The sequence below is a fragment of the Falco rusticolus genome, chromosome 1 (assembly GCF_015220075.1).
Source record: "Falco rusticolus isolate bFalRus1 chromosome 1, bFalRus1.pri, whole genome shotgun sequence".
Taxonomy (NCBI): Eukaryota; Metazoa; Chordata; class Aves; order Falconiformes; family Falconidae; genus Falco; species Falco rusticolus.
In genome coordinates, this window is record NC_051187.1 from 76079960 (window position 1) to 76098922 (window position 18963).

General features: G+C 38.3%; 1 protein-coding gene across 7 annotated transcripts in view; it reads right to left on the reverse strand.

Annotated features, from left to right (window-relative positions):
* PPP2R2C (protein phosphatase 2 regulatory subunit Bgamma) overlaps window positions 1–18963 on the reverse strand; it is a 207944-nt gene that overhangs the window by 128338 nt on the left and 60643 nt on the right. For 3 of the 7 annotated variants that reach the window (XM_037385222.1, XM_037385274.1, XM_037385230.1), the window contains exon 1: window positions 18211–18791. The exons of 2 other annotated variants lie outside the window; for them this stretch is intronic. In XM_037385222.1, coding sequence (XP_037241119.1) covers window positions 18211–18280 — 70 coding nt within the window. In that variant the 5' untranslated portion in view covers window positions 18281–18791. Of the gene's footprint in view, window positions 1–18210; window positions 18792–18963 lie in introns of those variants that run through there. 2 more of the 7 variants (XM_037385248.1, XM_037385266.1) reach the window with 1 other exon arrangement.

Here is an 18963-nt window from a genome sequence, read left to right on the forward strand (position 1 = left end):
ATTTCAGCATCCAGACATGATGTTGCTAGTACCTGAACCTCAATGGATAGTCTCCACAGAAAAAAACAACGACAGTTTCAATATACTATATGCAATGGCTTTGTAAGAATCTATGACTTTTTTATGCAAGAGAGAAAGAATATTGATTTCTTTCAAGTCCACTGCACACTAAATGCAATTCCCACTGTTGCTATTTGAGGTATTAGGTAAAAACGCCATCTTTCTCACTAAGAAAAGAATCAGCAAGTCTTTCATGAAGCAGAAATGTCTGAAGTTCTTTGGTATATTTCAAACAATCTTGACAGCTGGAGGTAGCCAAAAACTTACATTGATTCCTGAAAAAAAGATACAGAAAATTCACTTTGGTGCCATGCAAGTTTAGTGTATATTCACTGTGCAATGTGAGCTGCAAGAATTGCTAGTCTAAAAATGTCCATACTGATATAACAAACAAGACAAATTCTGTGCTTCACCTCTCAGTTACTAAGGGAAGACAAGAAATGGCTGTAAAACAACCGAAAAATGCCATCTGTGAGCATCTAGATGGAGCCTGAGAAACTTCAGGAGGTTCAACAAGAAGTGCAGAATTCTGCACTTGGGGCACAAGAGCTCCACATATCTGGCTGAAAAGCAGCTAGAGACCAGCTGGAAATGACCTAGGGTCATCCTGGATTCTAGGCAGAGCATTGGCCAACAGCGGGCTCACATCAGCGAACCACATTCTGGGCTAACACTACAAAGAATGTGGGCAGCAGAAAGAGGGAAATCACTCTGCTCATCACTGGTGAGGCCACACTTCAAACACCATGTCCAGCTTCTCATCTCCCCCAGCTGAAGTGGAGAAATTGGATAAAATCCAGCAAAGTCCTAAGCACCTACAAAGCTGGTCAGGTGCATAGGACATTTGCAGACACTGAGGGAACTGGGGGTGTTTAACCCGGTGAAGAGAAGGCTAAGGGCAATTTAACAGCCATTTATAACTACTTCACAGGGATCACAGAGACAATGGAGCAAACCACTTCGCAGTGGCACATGTTGTTGTAAGGTCAAAAGCAACTGAGTAGCAGCTTGGGAGGTTCCGACTGGCTACTTAGAAAGGCTTTTTCTCTAGAAGGGCGGCACAGAACTGGAAAGGTTATCCAAAGAGGTTGTGCAATCCCCATCCTTGGAGGTTTTCAAGACAGCTACACAAATCCACAGCTGACTTGATTCACAGTTTTGGCAAGATCGCGCTCCCAGTGGGACCTGGATTACAGATGTGCAGAGGCCCTGTCCCACATGCACCATTTCCATACTTCTACAAAATGTCAGTTCATGACATGAAACACTGGTGTTCTGTAGAACAAAATCCCTTTGCTAAGCTTCCACTCCTTGCTTTGCCGTGGTATTTTCAGAGGGATGAACTAACAAGCTTTGAGAGTCCAATACATAGTTAAGCAAACAAATGCCTGCTCCAAAGGGCTGGATCACTGTGCCCCATTCTTTGTCACTAACAACCCAGACAAAGCACAAAGACACAACATTTCACCAAGTCTGCTTCAGAGACCCACAGCTAGAGAAGATGACTCTATTCTTTGCTACAGCTACTACTGGATTTGAGCGCATGAGGTTGATATACTCTCACAAGCAACCGACACAAGTTAAAATAAAGTTAATCACAATTTTTAAGACTGGTTAATTGACTAATTCTGCATTCGGGACACAATTTTTCTTCCCAGCAATGCAACTGTGCTAATTCTTCAGCCACAGTCTATTCCTTGATAGTGAGTTAATCTTTGAAGTAATGCCTAAACGGAACAACTCTGGAATGCTCTTAACTAATCACCAACTACAGGAAGACTCCTCATCAGTTTAAGATTAAGTATTTACCTAAATGTTCTGCACATAGCTCAGAAAAATCATTGTATCATTATGATACTACCACAATATACACTTTTTTGGAAGCTACAAAAGCATAATTTAGCAGGACAATACAATCTTAACAAATAACCACAAATCCAGAAGTACCCAAATGGGCAGATCAAAAGGGAAGAATTACTGTTTTGTTAAAACATGTACATTTTTTAAAGTTCTGGTAGAAATAACCCTGAAAAATATCTGTAACAAAGGAATTTATTTAAGGGCTGAAACTATCCTACTGACATTCATGAATTATCCTGAAATTTTTTTCAGAGACATTTAATTATACCTTTCATGCTACTCATCCATTGAAAGATCTTCTGATTAGCATTAATTTGAATTCTATTGCAACATAAATTAATACAACTTAGACACATTTATCAGCCCTTTAAATAACAAACTGATAATGTGTCCAGGCAGCATATTCTTAAAAAGAATAAAAAGACCTACAATTAAAACCTGACCTACAATTACTTTGCACTTCAGAAAGCTGAAAAGTAGCCTGAAGCAACAATTACCTTAAAAAAAAAAATGGACAGTGGCTTTGCTTCAAGCAAAGACATAACACTATGTAAAAGAAAACAATATGCACCAAGGGTAAATCATATAGGAGTAGGCAAATAAAGGTCAAAGAAATGGGTTTGTATGTACCCAGTTTATTATAAATTTGAGTCCATTAAGCTCCTAAGGAAACTTGCAAACACAGTATTAAGGTCACAATATTCAACAAGATAATTTTAATAGTCCCCTAAATTCAAGGAAGTATATTATGCACGAGAATATCCAAGTAGATTTCCTAACCAATTATGCAAAGGAACAAAATTATAATTTTAAATGGTTACAGTAACTACAGAAAATCTGTTCTTTTGGTTAAAGAATAAATTTTTGATAGGCTAACCATATGGTTTGCTGGTGAACAGGAATGCAGTAAAAAAAAAATAGCTAACAGCTTTAACAAATCCATATAATTTCAGGTTGCAGGCCTTTTTTCTTGTGAAACTGCAGAACGTACTTAAGTTTCCTGACAGTACGTAGAAAAACCTAAACTTGTAGAATCTAAGATTTCTGAATACAGTGAAGTTAGGCCAGATTTTCCCATTTACCTATTTTTGTCCTAAAGAGCAAAACTCGTAATGGTATTGCATCTCTGAAGACTCAGCACACTAAGAATCCCAGAAAGCTTTCTGGTAAGCAATTACTTTATCTATTCTTGCACAGAGTCAAACAAACCCTTCAAAAAACCTTCTTCCACTATCTCCACAATGTATAGAATGAAGTTACTTTTGTCTTCAGTACTAAAGGCTACCGTATAAAGTAATTATAAAAAAACACACAGAGATTAAAACTGAGACTCTCAAAGCATAAACAAAGTATGTGATTTGTATATACAGAAATATATATTTATGGACTTACAACATATATAGAGTACAGCAATGCAAAGCCATGCACCCCGATCCAATCCCACTGGAGCCACTGGCAGGTTCCTGATAGACTTCATTGGCTACTAAGGCATAATTACATAAAGGCTGTAATAACCTGTCAGGATTTTGAAGAAGAAATTGTTGCTGTTTGATGGAAATGTGGATCTTAGTGTCCTAACAAAAATAAATAGTGTATTTCAGATTTTTTAAAACCTACCAGAGTAGAAAAAACTAAACTGAACTAAAAAAAAATAAAATCTTCATACCACTTCCATTCTTTCTGGTCACTTCCAGTTCTATGGTAGAGTGGTAAACAAAGGAAACACCACTAGCTTTTCCCTTCTGATATGGTAATATCCTGACCCCATTCTTCAGACATGTCTGTTGAATACTAACCTACTTAACTAGGACCTTACCCAGGAAACCTGCCAGGCCTCCTTCCAAAGTCAGAAATTCGTTTTTAGTAGAATGGTGTAGAAGTAGGGAATCTTGAAATTTCAAGACACCCCTCCCCTTGCATCTGAGGATCATCTACAAATTAATCAATCACTCCAAGTCCAAGACGATTTTGAGTCACATCTGCGTCCTTTAATGACAGCAAAAGAATGGTACTGAGTGGCAACCCCAAGTCTTGCACTCACAGGATTCAATGGATACAAGTACAGAGAACAGAAAGAACTTGGCAAAGAGCACCAAATGAGTTATGGGTTTGGCTGCATTTCCTTTTGTGTTTTGTTACTTTTTGTTTGTTTTTGTTTTTTTAATAAAGATTTCTGGAACTTGAAGAGGAGCAAGTACCGCAGATAAAAAAAACCAAGTACCACTACAATCAAGTCAATCCACAAATGGAAAGAAAATAACTGTAGTCAAGGAAGGAATGACTGTATTTCCATCTCCTTATTTCTCTCCCCAGCACTGCTTGGATCTACATATTCCTGACTCCTCCATAGTCTGAGCCAGGAGTATTAATTCCAGAGAGAGACATCTTGAGAATTTAAAGCTTTGGGGCCCTGCTTGAAAAAAGATGGAACAGTTGCCTTCTGGCAGGAATTAAAGCTGGTATGGAAATTTCACAAAAGGAATTAAAAGATGGTCTGGAAAGTGGCCAAAATGAGATCAAAGGAACTTTAGCAGCTTGAAGACACATACCAGAAGCACATGAAAAGGGCGCTTCCAGGCAGACCATTAGGTTTTAGAAAGTATATGTTGCCTGGGTAAAAGGTTGTGTGAACCAGGGGAAAATGTAAATTTTTCTTGTGAAATATCTAGTCCCAAAATATCCATACTCTCTTGTATAATTTTCTGTCTTGACCATGTCAGACATCTAGAAGAAGAGATGTGCTTTAGATTCAGCCCAAATTTTGAGCTATAAGAACTGATCAGCGTATCCTTCTTCGTCTTCTTCAAGCGTGGTGTGTTACTGGATCTGAAATTCAGATTTCAGAAAACACCAGGTATCTGTGAGTTAAAACATATTAAACACAAAGAAACTAAAGCTCATGTCTTATCACATTCATTGTGGTAAATATATGATATAGGCATGAGTATTTATGATGGTAAACTGAGACTTTCCAAAAACAGTGGTATGATAAAACTCAACTCAACCAGAAACAGTGACAGAAGAAATAAATTTGGGAAGATTATATAGGGTACAGGTGCACCTAGATAGCTTTAAATTGGCTGAAGACACTAGTAGGTTTGGCTGCTGCTAATAGATCAATCATAGTAGCACAGAGCTCATTATTCACCCTGCTTTTCTGTAATTTCATGAAAGAGTTAATCTTTATAAGTAGTGATTGTTGTTTCCAGTGTGATTCTTGTGTTTCTGATGTTGTCACACAAAGGACTGGTAGCAGCAGCAATTCAGGGGCGGATTGAGAGGCAGGCACACCACTGTGACACACTGCAAGCAGGAAAAGGAGCAGCAAATGGAGCACAAACAGAATCCGCATGCTTATCCACATATTTCCTGGACTTCCAAATAATTTCTGGTTTAATATTAACTTCTGCATTTAGTTTGTCTGCAATGCAGAAAGTATCTCCTCTCTGAAACATAAGCTAATAAAACTTTCAAAATAATTTTCTTCTCCTCTCTTTTTACACAGAGAAAGAAGAGCATACAGAGGAGGAGGCCAGAGCATGTCTTCACCAAGACTCACCCACAGAACTGCAGGAACAAACTGGCCCCAGAACAATCAGTTATTTTACAGAAACATAGAATCAGAAGGGGACAGAAATGGACCACCCATGGATAAAATCTGGGTAGCCTCACAGCTGAAAAGAGGAACTCTGAGGATTCTCATTCAGATAAAAGCTTCAAGCAACTGTAGGGTTATTGCTTTTAAGAGCTATTTAGGAGCTATTAGAATGAACAGGTGCTCAGGTGCTTTGCCTCACTGTTTCTGCCCTACATGCTACCATTGCACTGTCAATAAACTGTTCGTATTTCCATCAGTAAAAGAAGTTCTTGAAAAATAAAATGAACACGCTAACAGGACAATCCTCCTGTGCTCCAGGAGAAGGTTTCTTAGTGGGCCACATAAAAAACAATGACTGTACATAAACTCATGAGAACTATCACTTACAAGCTGAAGCCCAAGATTTCTCTAAATTCCTTGTCCAGAATGAGCAAACTGGTGAATTCACTATTTTTAGGTGAAACAACTATGCTTAAGTTTGCTAGAACAGTGTTCTAGCAGCAGGTTCAACCCACAATGGCAGGTCCTAGCCTAATTAAAAATGTTTAGGTATCTTTTGTTGTCATATGTAGTCAAATCTCATCTAGCTACCTTTTAATATTTTGGATGCAGGTACTAGCACAGTTTGACTACTATAGCTTGCCCTGCAAATTCCTATGGCATTTCACTTACACAGTAACAGCCCAGATTTTTGAGGAACAATTTCTGGACTGCATTGCAGAACTGCAAAAGGCGAAGAACAGGAGCACTTCCATTGTTCAGTTTTGAAAGCAGATTCCAATACGTTCCCTTATTCCTCTCCTTAAGCTCAGTTATTTGGATTCTAATTGTCAGAGAGCATACCTGTCACAATAATACCACCAAGCTGAGCAGTACAGCTGACATGCCTGAGGGACAGGATGCCACCCAGAGGGACAAGCTTGAGAAATGGACTCATGTGAACCTCATAAGGTTCAACAAGGCCAAGTGCAAGGTCCTGCACCTGTGTCCAGGCAACCCCCAGTATCAATACCAGCTGGAGGATGAAGGGATTGCAAGCAGCCCTGTGGAGGAGGACTTTGGGGTGCTGGTGGATGACAAGCTGGACATAAGCCAGCAATGCGCGCTTGCAGCCAGAAAGCCAACCACATCGCAGGCTCAAAAGAAGCATGGCCAGCAGGTCGAGGGAGGTGATTCTCCCCCTCTACTACACTCTGCTGAGACCCTACCTGGAGTGCTGTGTTCAGCTCTGGAGTCCTCAGTTCAGGAAAGACCTGGACCTGTTGGAGCAGATGATCAGAGGGCTGGAGCACCTCTCCTGTGAAGACAGGCTGAGAGAGTTGGGGTTGTTCAGCCTGGAGAAGGATCCAGGGAGGGAGACCTTATAGCAGGTTTTCAGTACTTCAAGGGGGCTTACAAGAAAGATGGGGACAAACATTTCAGCACAGCCTGTTGCAACAGGACAAGGGGTAATGGTTTTAAACTCAAAGAGGGTAGATTTAGATGAGATATAAGGAATTTTTTACGATGAGGATGGTGAAACACTGCAACAGGTTGCCCAGAGAGGTAGTAGACGCCCCATTCCTAGAAATATTCAAGGTCTGGTTGGATGGGGCTCTGAGCAACCTGATCTAATTGAAGGTATCCCTGCTCATTGTAGGGTGGGTTGGACTAGACGACCTTTAAAAGTCCCTTCCAACCCCAAACAGTTCTATGAGTCTATATAATCTAGGCATCCTCAGTTAAAAACTTGTTAATTCAAATACTGACCCCATTAACCTATGATACAGATCTTTCTAAAGCATGTAAAACTACAGAACTAGTACGCGCTCTTTAAGTTACTCTAAATCTGTCAAGCTGCAGAATGAAGTAACATTTTAGAAAGGCTAGCTGACAGATGAATGCGTTAGAGAAATCAGATTTAAAGCCAGTCAAAATGGTTAATGGTAGCTCTGAAGTTGAAAGCATTTTCAACATAGAAACTTACATTTTAAATATTGGCAAAATTCAGATAAGGTTTTCTATTTAGTTTTAAAATTTTAGGTGTTTGGAGTTATTGGATGTATTACTGCCTTAGACAATGAAGATCCATGAATGTATATGCTCATATGCACAAACAAATTTATGAATAGAGATTTCTGGATCAGAGGGGACTTAGCAAGAAGGACATAAATAGCTTTGAAATATTTGCAGCATTTTGGGAAAGGAAACCCTGCCAGACTGGATGTTTTTTTAAAGAAAACTGTGTAAATTCAATTGCTAACAATAATATACCAGCCATAATGACTGAATTCAGTCATTAAAATGTACAACAAAAGAATAGCTTACTATGCTAACCTCAACGTAACTACATCTATCATCTGATCTGTAATAACCAGGCTGATGTTTGCTCTGTGGAGTCCAAATCACTAATTCCTCTGATTTACACCAACTTCTTGGCTTTCAGGAAGAAAAATAGTTTTCTGTCTAAATATACTTACACTCAACAATCAGAAATGAATCCCTCTACAAACAATTCTCCACACTGGCAATCATCTTTGTTAGTAATTATTTATAGTACAGAAACAAAGCTTTCTGCTTTCAGATTTAACATGACCGCTATTACTGTAATTTCCCAGGTACATCCAGGATAATCATCAAACATTTTTCCAATATACCTATAGCTTGTATTTCCTCCTTTCCTTCTACTGTGCATAAATACTACAAAACCCTTACAACAAAGTGGTATTGAAGAAGCATTATAGCAAGCATCATTACTTTGTAAGTCTTTGTAATACTGACCAAACTGGTGCACATTTAGCCATTTGCACGGAGTTGCAATGGGACCCTGATCACAGATGGCCACTTTGCAGCTGTGGAAGTTGGCCCTGCTCACAGCAACCTGTGCTCTCAGAAGCAGGCAGGTGTGGTGCCATCGGCGGCTAGCAAGGTACAAATTACAAATTTAAAAACAGGCTAAGTTTGCTGACATTTTCTGAAGAAGCTGGACTCTCGGGCTAGTGGGCTAACCAGTGTTTCTTTCATACTGGTCTCCTCTTTGCTGATACTGCCCCTGCAATGGGACAGGCTCCAACAGCAACAAAGAAGGAAGTGTGGGCAGCCCAGGCTACAGCTTCTTTTGGAGAATGGACTATTTGCTGCCAATAATTGCATCCACAAGCAGTTTCAAACCAAACTCCAAATTTAAAATACCTTGAAATTAATTTGAAGGTATGAAAAAATAGAAGAAACATTCTCAGTATTTCAATCTAACCAAAAAAATGGGAAAGGTCAATGCAGCAAACACCTGTTTGTTGCTCTGTACAAATCACATTCTGCAGTAATTTCAGCAGGACACTTCAAAGTTTAAGCAAATAAAAACTTGCATTTGGATATAGTGTTAATTCATGCAGCTAATAATAATTGTTTTATTTGCAGTATCATTACTGCTAACAGACGCAACTTACTTGTTTTTAATCTAGCACATTTGTAACACTTAACATAGGGTCACAAAAGGCCTCTAATCTATACAACTGACCCGTTTTCCTGAAATACAAGGGCAAACACACGTTGAATCTAGCAATTAAGTATGTACCTAACCCTAGAAATAAAACCCATTTCCATGTGGTCCTTTTCTCAGAAAAACGTAGCTCATCACCACCACAGGGGCAAATCAGAAATTCAAGGATGCTGCTTCTCATACCATGGTGTAAGGAAAGTTTCACTCCAGTCACAGACCAAGTCTCACTTCCCTGATCAGCAAATACTGACATAGAGGCCAAAAGAATCTGTGGATCATATTAGACTCGAGAGACATACAGTGCCCTACATACAAGCTCTTACTGTCCCATCTCCCAGTGCTGAAACTTCTACATTGCCATTCTAATACTTCTAGATTCACATTGCAAGCACAGCAACTAAAAGGAATACAGACACACCAGTAAACATGTACTAATACTCATCCACAAGACTCCTGTAACATGTACAAAAGCACGAGTGCACACAACATGCACAAAATCATATCCACATTGCACCCAAGCAGTGAGAAGCGCCACCATCCATATGACTCTTAGCATCAGGTGTTCCCAGAATTTCTGTAAAACATGTAATAATTCACAGCTACCTATTACAAAGAGATTGCATATGTGAATTCTGCGCCAAGTAAAGAAAATATATTTAAATCTTCTGTACAAAAGAACACTACAGAATACACACCTGACTTCATCCTGTACTGGTTATTCGCATATCAAAGATCTGCATGCAGAAATAAAAGATATCAAATCAAGCAGGGTGTCAGAATTAACATGCAGCATGACAAGAGTATTGTGGACTACCCTGGCAGCCAATTTTGCCCTGCATTTATCAGTCCACTGTACTTATTTGTTGAATGTTAATTAATTAATTATTACTGAATTTATTAGTTGAATTTTTATGTTTATCATATATTACAATGTAGAAATAAAGACATTCTATCAGAAATTATTTATGAAATAGAGACAGAAAAAGCCTGATTTATAGCTGAAAACCCTGGAAAGATTTATTAAAGACCTTGTGTGAAGTCCTATCATAAATTAAAACCTCTCAAAGTAAATAGAACATGAGGTTGCATTGACTGAATACAAGTTAAGAAATAAATTGTTGAAAATTTGTGACCAGCTCACTGAAATCTATTTTTATTCCATGTGAAATACTCATTTGATATCTTAGATTAAGGAGAAAGAATATGGATCCATTAGAAACAGAGAGAAGGAAATAAGCAATAATTTATTTTTAATTGAACTCTGATGATCTTTTACTAGAAACTGGCTTAAGCAAAGCATGCTGTGGCTATCTTTAATGCAATCAGTACTATCACAGGGCTGCATTCACCTCAATTTATACAAATGCTGTTATTTTGCATAGTCATCGACTACTTGCAACAACTGGGTAACGTGAAAAACAAAAGCACTACAAATAGGAAGAATTAAGGTTACAATTAAGTTCTATTCAAATGAGTTGAACTGGAATTAGTGGAGAATAAACCAGCTCTCATTCCTTTACCTTCTTCTGTACTCTGTTGCTAAGTGAAACACACACAAATGTCACTATATTACGCACAGATGTTTCCGTCTTGTTCTTCTCTTTTTTATACAAATGAATCTGTAAATATGAAAGAAAAAGCACTCCTATAGTTAGCAACAGAGATCCCAAACCCCTGTCACATTAATAATTCACAGAAGTCACTGAACTGCATGACGTGTTGTGCTGAAAAAATTTATTAGGAATTGAGTCTCTTAATGTATGGTTTTTTTACTTGTGTTTGCAGTGGCAAAATAGTCTGCTCTCATTTGCATTTAAGCAATAAAAACAACAGGTACAATACTTTTCCGGCAAGGAAACATTCCTGACAAAAGGAACTCTCTTACCATATATGAGTGCTTTGCTAGGTGGGGTTTTTTGTTCTTGGTAAAGAATCGGGGAACTTTCACCAGGAACCAGTAATGTAAACCACATTCATGAATAAAGGCAAGTTTAGCGTTAACCTAAGAACTACAGAAACAGTTGATCAAGAAAGTGCCTCAACATGGCCAGAAGTGCATTTAAAACCCTTTCTTGTTTAAAAAAAAAAAAAAAAAACACCACAAAACCCCATAATAACTTCCTCTAATTTTCTGAAATTATTACCTGCTCTACCATCCTTCTCCTGGCCAAAACAGCTGACATTAGTCACCAAATACCTTGCTTTCTCTTAGAATACACTTCTCTGTACAAAGCCTTACTAGAGTGGGTGAAATAAACTGCGGACATAAAGTCTCAAAGATCCAGAAACTAGTAGTGATGTAGTAACAACACCTAAGCAGTAATGATTTATTACTTTTTTATAGCTGTAATAAAAGATAGTCAGTTCTTTTTCTATCATAAAATATTCAGTGTTATTGTATTGTTTCACATTTTAAACTGACGTAAGAAATTCATCTACTATTCTCCAAACTCAACATTTAAATACATGATACACTGCTGAAATGTCTGAGGTCTACGTAGGAAACAAAATATATTGCTAAGTACAGTTTTCTTTCCATAATGACACATATGCTAAACAAACTGCTCCTGTGGTGAACAATGACACTGACTCTACCTGCATAGTGTTTAGTTTTACATTATTCAATGCTTTTTAATTGTCAGTTTCAATTAGAAAGAAATCTGGTACAGAAAGCAAGCTTGCTTAGACCACATTTTATGCTTGCATTTTATCTTACACATACTGTACTGTTGACATCCTGAACTTGCATTTTTAAGGTTCATATATAGCTAAACCTATTGCATATAGTAATTATATACTTAAATATACCATAAACTTTTGTATTTGTAATGTTTCTAGTCCATATTTGTCTATATATCATAGTATACATATGAATAAACTGTATATAGGCTAAATTGCTCTAACTGGTCTTTTTGTGCGACTCACACACTGTTGGCACCTGAGAAAAGCCCCACACTGATATAACCACTTCTTTTGCAGCTCTGGGTACTCACTGTCATGAAAGCAGCTTGCCTTTTTTACCATGTAGCTAATAATCTAGATTTTTTTTTTCTTTTATTAATAAATCTTATTCACTTCTCCAGGAACTCCAACACTACACAGCAACCGTACATAGTTATTATTTAGTTACTGCGTGGGAGATCATCTGTTGATTACATGTGCATGCAAAGACAGCCAAGGTCAGTCAGTCCCTAATGGCAACCCACCAAAACCAACTCTCCAGCATTAAAGATTTAGGCCTTTGCGAACGGGGAAAACTGCAACCCAGTTTAGTCACACAGTTTAGTACATGATACTGGTGAATAATTGTCATGAGGAGGTATGACATTAGGCAGAGATCCAAACCAAGTTAACTCCATGCCTTTTAAGCATGTCCTGCAGCTCAGAAAGGCTTGAAGCGCTCTCTTCAGAGGATCTAACAGCCAGTCATTAAAGGAACCCCTTCCTTGAAGAGGCAGGTCTTTTGAGGAGGCAATAGCAAGTTAACACTAATGTGTTCCTGCTCCCCGGGAATGCTGCAAACAGCAAATTAAGAAACTCCGAAGTCCCACTGGGGTCAACTGTCCTAGTCGTACTCCTGATTATGATTTCTTCAGAAAGCGGATTTAGCAGGGAAAATACAGATGGTGATATGATGAATGCCTAACAGATATAGTATGAAAATTATACCTATGGAGTACTTTGAATGTGTAGCTGGCACTGTATAGCGACAAGTGCTGCTGACAGTGTAATTCACTTGGGCTAAATCTATATTGCTTCCTCCAAGCTTGCCTGAAGGAATTGCTGCCCCATGTTGCCCACAGTGGACATTGCCTTAAATGTCTGTGCTATGCAGATCCAAGCTTCAAGTGGTACCAACATTTGATTTTCCTGCATGCTGAATCACACATCCAGCTGCAGGTTTGAGTGGGTGAGCAAACAGTTTGATCTGCAGTTAAAGCCAGTGTGACCACCATGCTCTAGGCCCTGCCTCCATGGCTTCTCCCAACTAAACTACATGAACAAAGATTACAAAGTCAGCAACGTCACTTGGATGTAATAAAGCTTATTAATCCAAATCTTTAAGGCTACCCACAACATTCATCTGAATAGTATTGTGAATGAAAGAACCACCAAAACTGTGCACAAAATGACATCACTATATCCTGTTTAACAAGGGGCAAAGTTGTGCTTTAACAAGGTTTGCCTTTGTTCATACTTAACTAGAGGAAAAAAATAATACAAGTGACAAGAATAAAAATGAAAAATAATTTCTAGGGTCATTCTAAAACCGTTTCTAAATAAGTTTTGTAAAAAGCTAAAAATCATCAATATTTCCAACATAAATTCTGAATTGCTGGAGAAGAAGAGTTACCTCTTGCACTTGTCTTAGGCATGTTACCAGCCATTCTTAGAAATAAGTGAACAGACTGACAGTGAGGCTGAGCCAGTAGAGCAGTACCTGTTCACTACACTCATCCATTTTCTAAGGTAGTCGGCTCATACTCAAATTATATTCAGGATGTTTAGGAAAGACAAGTCCATAAATAAACTTATTCTTGTTTGATAAAAATGGATAATTTCTCTTACATTTGATTAATGAAGAACAGAGATACTAATTTCTTTAGTTAAAAGGGAGTGAAAAAGCTCCCAGAATCTACTTTCACTATCTGCAGAGGATTTTCCTTTAAAATCATTAGGAAAAAAACCTCTTCTTTTTCATCCTCCATAATAAATATTTCACATGGTTATGATTCAATATGTTTTACACTACACTGGTAATGCTCATTATTCTTCAAATATCACATTTCAGGAGGTTAATACACCATTAACGTGATTAACTTTTTGATAGAAGTTAAGCCATATGGAACCAATCTGTACCATTTGGCCATACAAACGACTAGATAGTGAAGGTCAGCTTCTGCCCCACTGCACCTGTGCAACTTCACTGCCTTCACTTGAATTTGCAGGTCTAGACCAAAGGAGGAACCTGTCTCTCCCCAGAAACTGAAAAGTATAAGCAACTTTTTATTTATTACCCAAACATGGATAATCCATAAGAAGTCAGGGATGAATAGACACGCTAGACTCATCAGCATATGGATCTGCAGAATGCCTTCCCGACCAGAGAAGCATTTATCTGGATAGATTTGGGATCATGCAGGTGAATTACATCCTTTAACAGAGTTTATTAAGAATAGTGACTTTTGTTCATTATTTCTTTGTCAATCATTCATTAAATCTGTACAATACAGAGTAATTGAATTAACAGTGCAGTTGATCAAAGGAGCAGCACTGTTGCTTCCCACAACTTCTTGCCCCTGCCAGGAATACAGCAACCATACAGTGCAATTCACTGTTCCAAATCAGATCCTGCACGGCTGATCCCAAGGTCCTGAGACAGCAAAGCACATCAGCAGTCCTGTCAGTTCTACCATTAATCTCAAACTCAGGTAACGTCAAGGGAACACTCCGACTGAAGGATGTTCTCTGTCTCCAAAAGCACATAAGCTTTTACACAAGCTTTTTCCCTCCTTTATCCCTTCCCTCAACTCACTGTCCACAAATTTCTTGCCATCTCCCCTAACAGACTTTGCCTGTAAGTAACAAAGGCTCATATTTCTCCTATCCAGTCCATCTTCTCTCCTGTGTTATGCCATGCCTCTCTCTTCTCAGTTCTTCTAAAGGTGTTGTGGAAATAATACATTTTATTATTTCCTGACCCAACACCTGCTGGGCAGCTGGTTCCCATAGCTGGGGTGCAAAAGGCAATAAAGATAAAACATGGCTCGGCAATGAATCAGAAACCTGAACAGATGTCAGAGGTCAACCAGTCCATCTCTCTGCCCCATGGGAGGCTCAGCTATACCCATGTCATTTCTTAGAGACATCTATGTCACTTTCTTCTAAAAACTTCAGTTGTAGAAACTACACAAGCTCCCTAGGCAATATATCATAAAAAAGTTCAATCTCTTCTCAGAGGTCATATTTTCTAGGCCTCAGGTCTTTCTCCTCTCTTGTGTTACAAGTCTCATGAGGTCTTTCCTGTTTTCACCACACAAACAACTCCAATTAAAGTGGTTTCCTTCAAAAACTGTGATCATTGGAAAACTTACTGTACATTGCTGCTGAAATGAAACTGCCTTTTACCATTGTGCAACTGTAACTTACTTTTAAGACTTACACTGTCAATATTATTCAAATCCTGCTTGTTTCAATTCCATTGGTTTTACTGCAGATATGCATATGTACCAGGAGAAACATGTCCAGGTATTCACTGTTTTCATATGTGTCTATAACACCTATTACCAGAAAGTGTAACATCAACACCAAAACATCAACCATTAAATCAAGGAAATAGAGATATTTTTTTTTGATGTATTGAGATAAAAACCAATTCAATTTGCTATAGTCAAGGTAAAGTCATGTTTGATACAGATAACCCCAATGTTACAAAATAATGACCTATCAAAGAGATAAAATTTTACTTTTCTCAAGCAAGCAGTTTGTTGGGAACACACTCAGTCCACTAGCAAGAGCAGAGCAAATCACATTTGGCTCACTGTTTTCCTATACCCTGTGAATTCATATGCCACCTGTTAGGTTTGCCTTTTTTTTTTTTTTTTTTTGGTAAAATCAGTGAAGACAAGGAAGAGAACTAAAGCAATACTACAGGTAATCCACATCATCTTATTGCTGGGTTTACTTTCCTCAGGGAACAGAGAGGAATAGAGCGCATATAAATGTCAGAAATACCCTGCTGCATACAGCAGCAAGGAAAAAGACACCCCTTACCATGATTTTAAAACTCTGAAAACAAAAGATAAAACTGTAGTTAATCACAGACTACAAATAATCAGTAACTTCTCTAATACACTGGATACAATACCAAGTATTACTTTGTCTTAAAATAGTAGATTACAAAAGCCAAAGACCCCAAAAGACAGACCTGGGTTTGGCCTCAATACATTTATTTTCCAACATAACAAACACATTACCACCAACAATTTCATTTCTACATGTATGTTACTATCATACACACAGCACTAATATATCATTGGACCAAATGAAAGGACTGTCAAAGGATTTAAGGCCTTTACGGATGAGAAATGCTAAAGGTTGTTTCATGGAGCCAAATCTTCAAACAAAAATAAAAAAATAGAAAAAAAGAACAACAAAACAGAACAAAGCACATTTTAAGCACCAGTTTAACTTAACTACTCATTACGCATTTTAAGAAAAGTATATAAATGAGAAGTTAAAATCTGTGATGGCCCTCTTTGAGCTGAAGGTGCCCCTGGAAAAATTTCAAAGATAAATCGATTCCCTTACCATTTTCACAATCTTTTAAAAGCTCTAGCTATGTCAGATATAACAGATATGAAGAATTTTATTACAGCTGACCAACTGAGCATTCCCAACAAATACTACAGTAGCTGGAGCTGAAGAGCTAACACTTTGCTACTGAAGGTTTCCCATACCTCATCTATCTCAAAATCAGATGCCAACATATTTCATGATGACTTCTGATCACAGGGAAAACATAATACAGGCTGACATTTATATTCAATGCATATTTTAATTCATTTCATACAAGCCATTCCATGTGCAATGACAGAAGACCTCATCCAAATATCAAGCGAGGATAAAATGTGAGAAAATCTAACACTTTCATCAGCAGTGCCCCCCAAAATACTAAAAATCTCCATCTAATTTTTAAAACACCCATAAAAGAGAATATTGATCTGCGAAATTCACAAGGGGTTATATTCCTCAGATTACCAAACTGACAGATGTGAAAGTCCAAAATTTAAGACAGCTGCACATAGCCATTATATATACATCTACATTTCAACTTGTAGCAAGTACACTACAGTAATTATACTGTGCCTTTTGCAGAATCTAAGGCATACATTTCTAAATTTCAGACAAAGTTTCTTCAAATATTAATACAAGTGACATCTCAAAACATAGATCATCATTCAGACAAAAATACCACTAGCCAAAAATTTAAAAATGCATTGAAACATGAACCGGAATGCAAAGAATGTCCTAGAGGCAAGATTAGCAAACAATTACACCAGCCAGTGGCAACAGTTACAGTACACAGCATTTTTTACTTTTCTTCTGAAAAATCTGTTTTGTGTTCTCAGTATGGTAAAATCATCCTGCTCTTTCCTACACGCTAAAAAAATGCAAATCATCAATAATCGAGAGCATCAGCTGATCACACTTAAAGATACAGCATGGGAGTATTAACTGATTGAACACTGATCAAATGACGACAGAATCTGGAGACTGAGTCTCAAGTAGTATTGGTTGACCCTGATGTTAAGTATGTTCGTATTATATAAGCCTACACTGAAGAACTGTTTCTTCTGCTGGAAGTGCTGTTAAAACTCTGTACACACCAATATATTTTAAAGTCAAGCACCTACAAATACATTTCTCCTGTTTGATCAATCAATCAATCTTAAAATGGCCTGCTCTTAAACCAACTTTCTAGCAAGGAAATATGGATCAGTATCAGACCCAACCATTCCACTGGTCACAAGGTAAATTCTCTCAGCATTTAATGTGTGTCACCTGCAGGAAAAAATCCTTTTTATGTAATAAAACTACTAGGCACTGAATGATTCAAAATGAAGGTACCTTTTCTTTTCTCATGTACCTTGCACATACACTGAGGATGGAAAAAAGGCAGCACTATTTCAAAAGATGATGCTTACATATCCCTTCTAAATGTATATGGTTCTCTAGGGAACAATCAACTCGGCGATGTCTGTGACGCTCAGGCTATAATTACCAAAATGAGATGCATAACCTTTATTACCCAGCAAACAGTTAACTTTACAGATTATTTCTCTTACTTTAGTGCTCTCAAATCTTTCATCTTTTTTTAATTAATCAACTGCTTCCAATCTTCCACATTGCAGCTACTGTGCTTTCAATGCCAGGTGCTGCACACCTCACTAGCAGAAACTCAGCACAATGCAAGACCTTCTTCAGCCCATATAGTTTCATATACTGCCATAGCATGACAAAATGCCTTTGGGATTTAGCAAATTCAAACAGATTCTGTTGCTACATCACACAGAAAAACGCCTTGCAAGTCTCCCTGTTTAAAAAAAAAAAAAAAAAAAAAAAGGAACAGCCTACATCTCCAAACATGACAGCGCATTCCTGGCATAGAATATGCAATGCAAGAAGAGAATAATGACAGTATTTATGTTACCTTCAGTCACATAGTTGTGGTCTCGAAGAAAGCTGTGGTTAATTTTTCGTGTGTCCGTGTCCTCGCCCATTTACAGCAGGATTACTCAGCATGCCTATCCGCAGTGGACTGATAGCATCAGCAGAGGTCGTCACAAGAGCACCATCCATGCTGCCACTGCCTAGCAGAGGCGGAGAACACACTGGGCTACTGAGCACAGCATAATGAGAGCTAGTGATGCAGCACAGATTTGGGGAAGGGGGGCAAATAACGATCGGAAAAAAAAAAAAGAAAAAAGAAAAAAGAAAGAAAAAGAAGTAACGGGAGAAAGACGGAGGGAGAAAAGGCTCCAATAAATTATAGATGCAGAAAGCCAGTAGGGAGCTTGCGTGAAGGAAATACAGGCACTTCTCCCACAGTTAAAGAATAACCCAATTGTTTAGTCAGGTACTCCTTAAACAAGTGCCCACGCAGAGTCTCCTCCAAGTGCCTGCTGCTGGGGATCTTGCTGGATGCTGTAAAGTGGCAATCAGCGTACTGCAGCAAAACCCGCCCGGAGAAGGGCTCTGATTGCTGTTGCTGCTACTGCTGTCATATGCCTGTGCTGCACCAGAGAGGCCCCTCCCAGTCAGCCGCTCGCTGCCCAACCGCACAAGATCTGCATGTAGTAAAGTGAAAAATGAGACTGCAGGTAATTATTTTAGCTGTTGCGCTGGTAAGATGGACAGTGAAAAAATTAAGGGAGGGGATGAGGGAGGAAAACTTCAAGCTGCT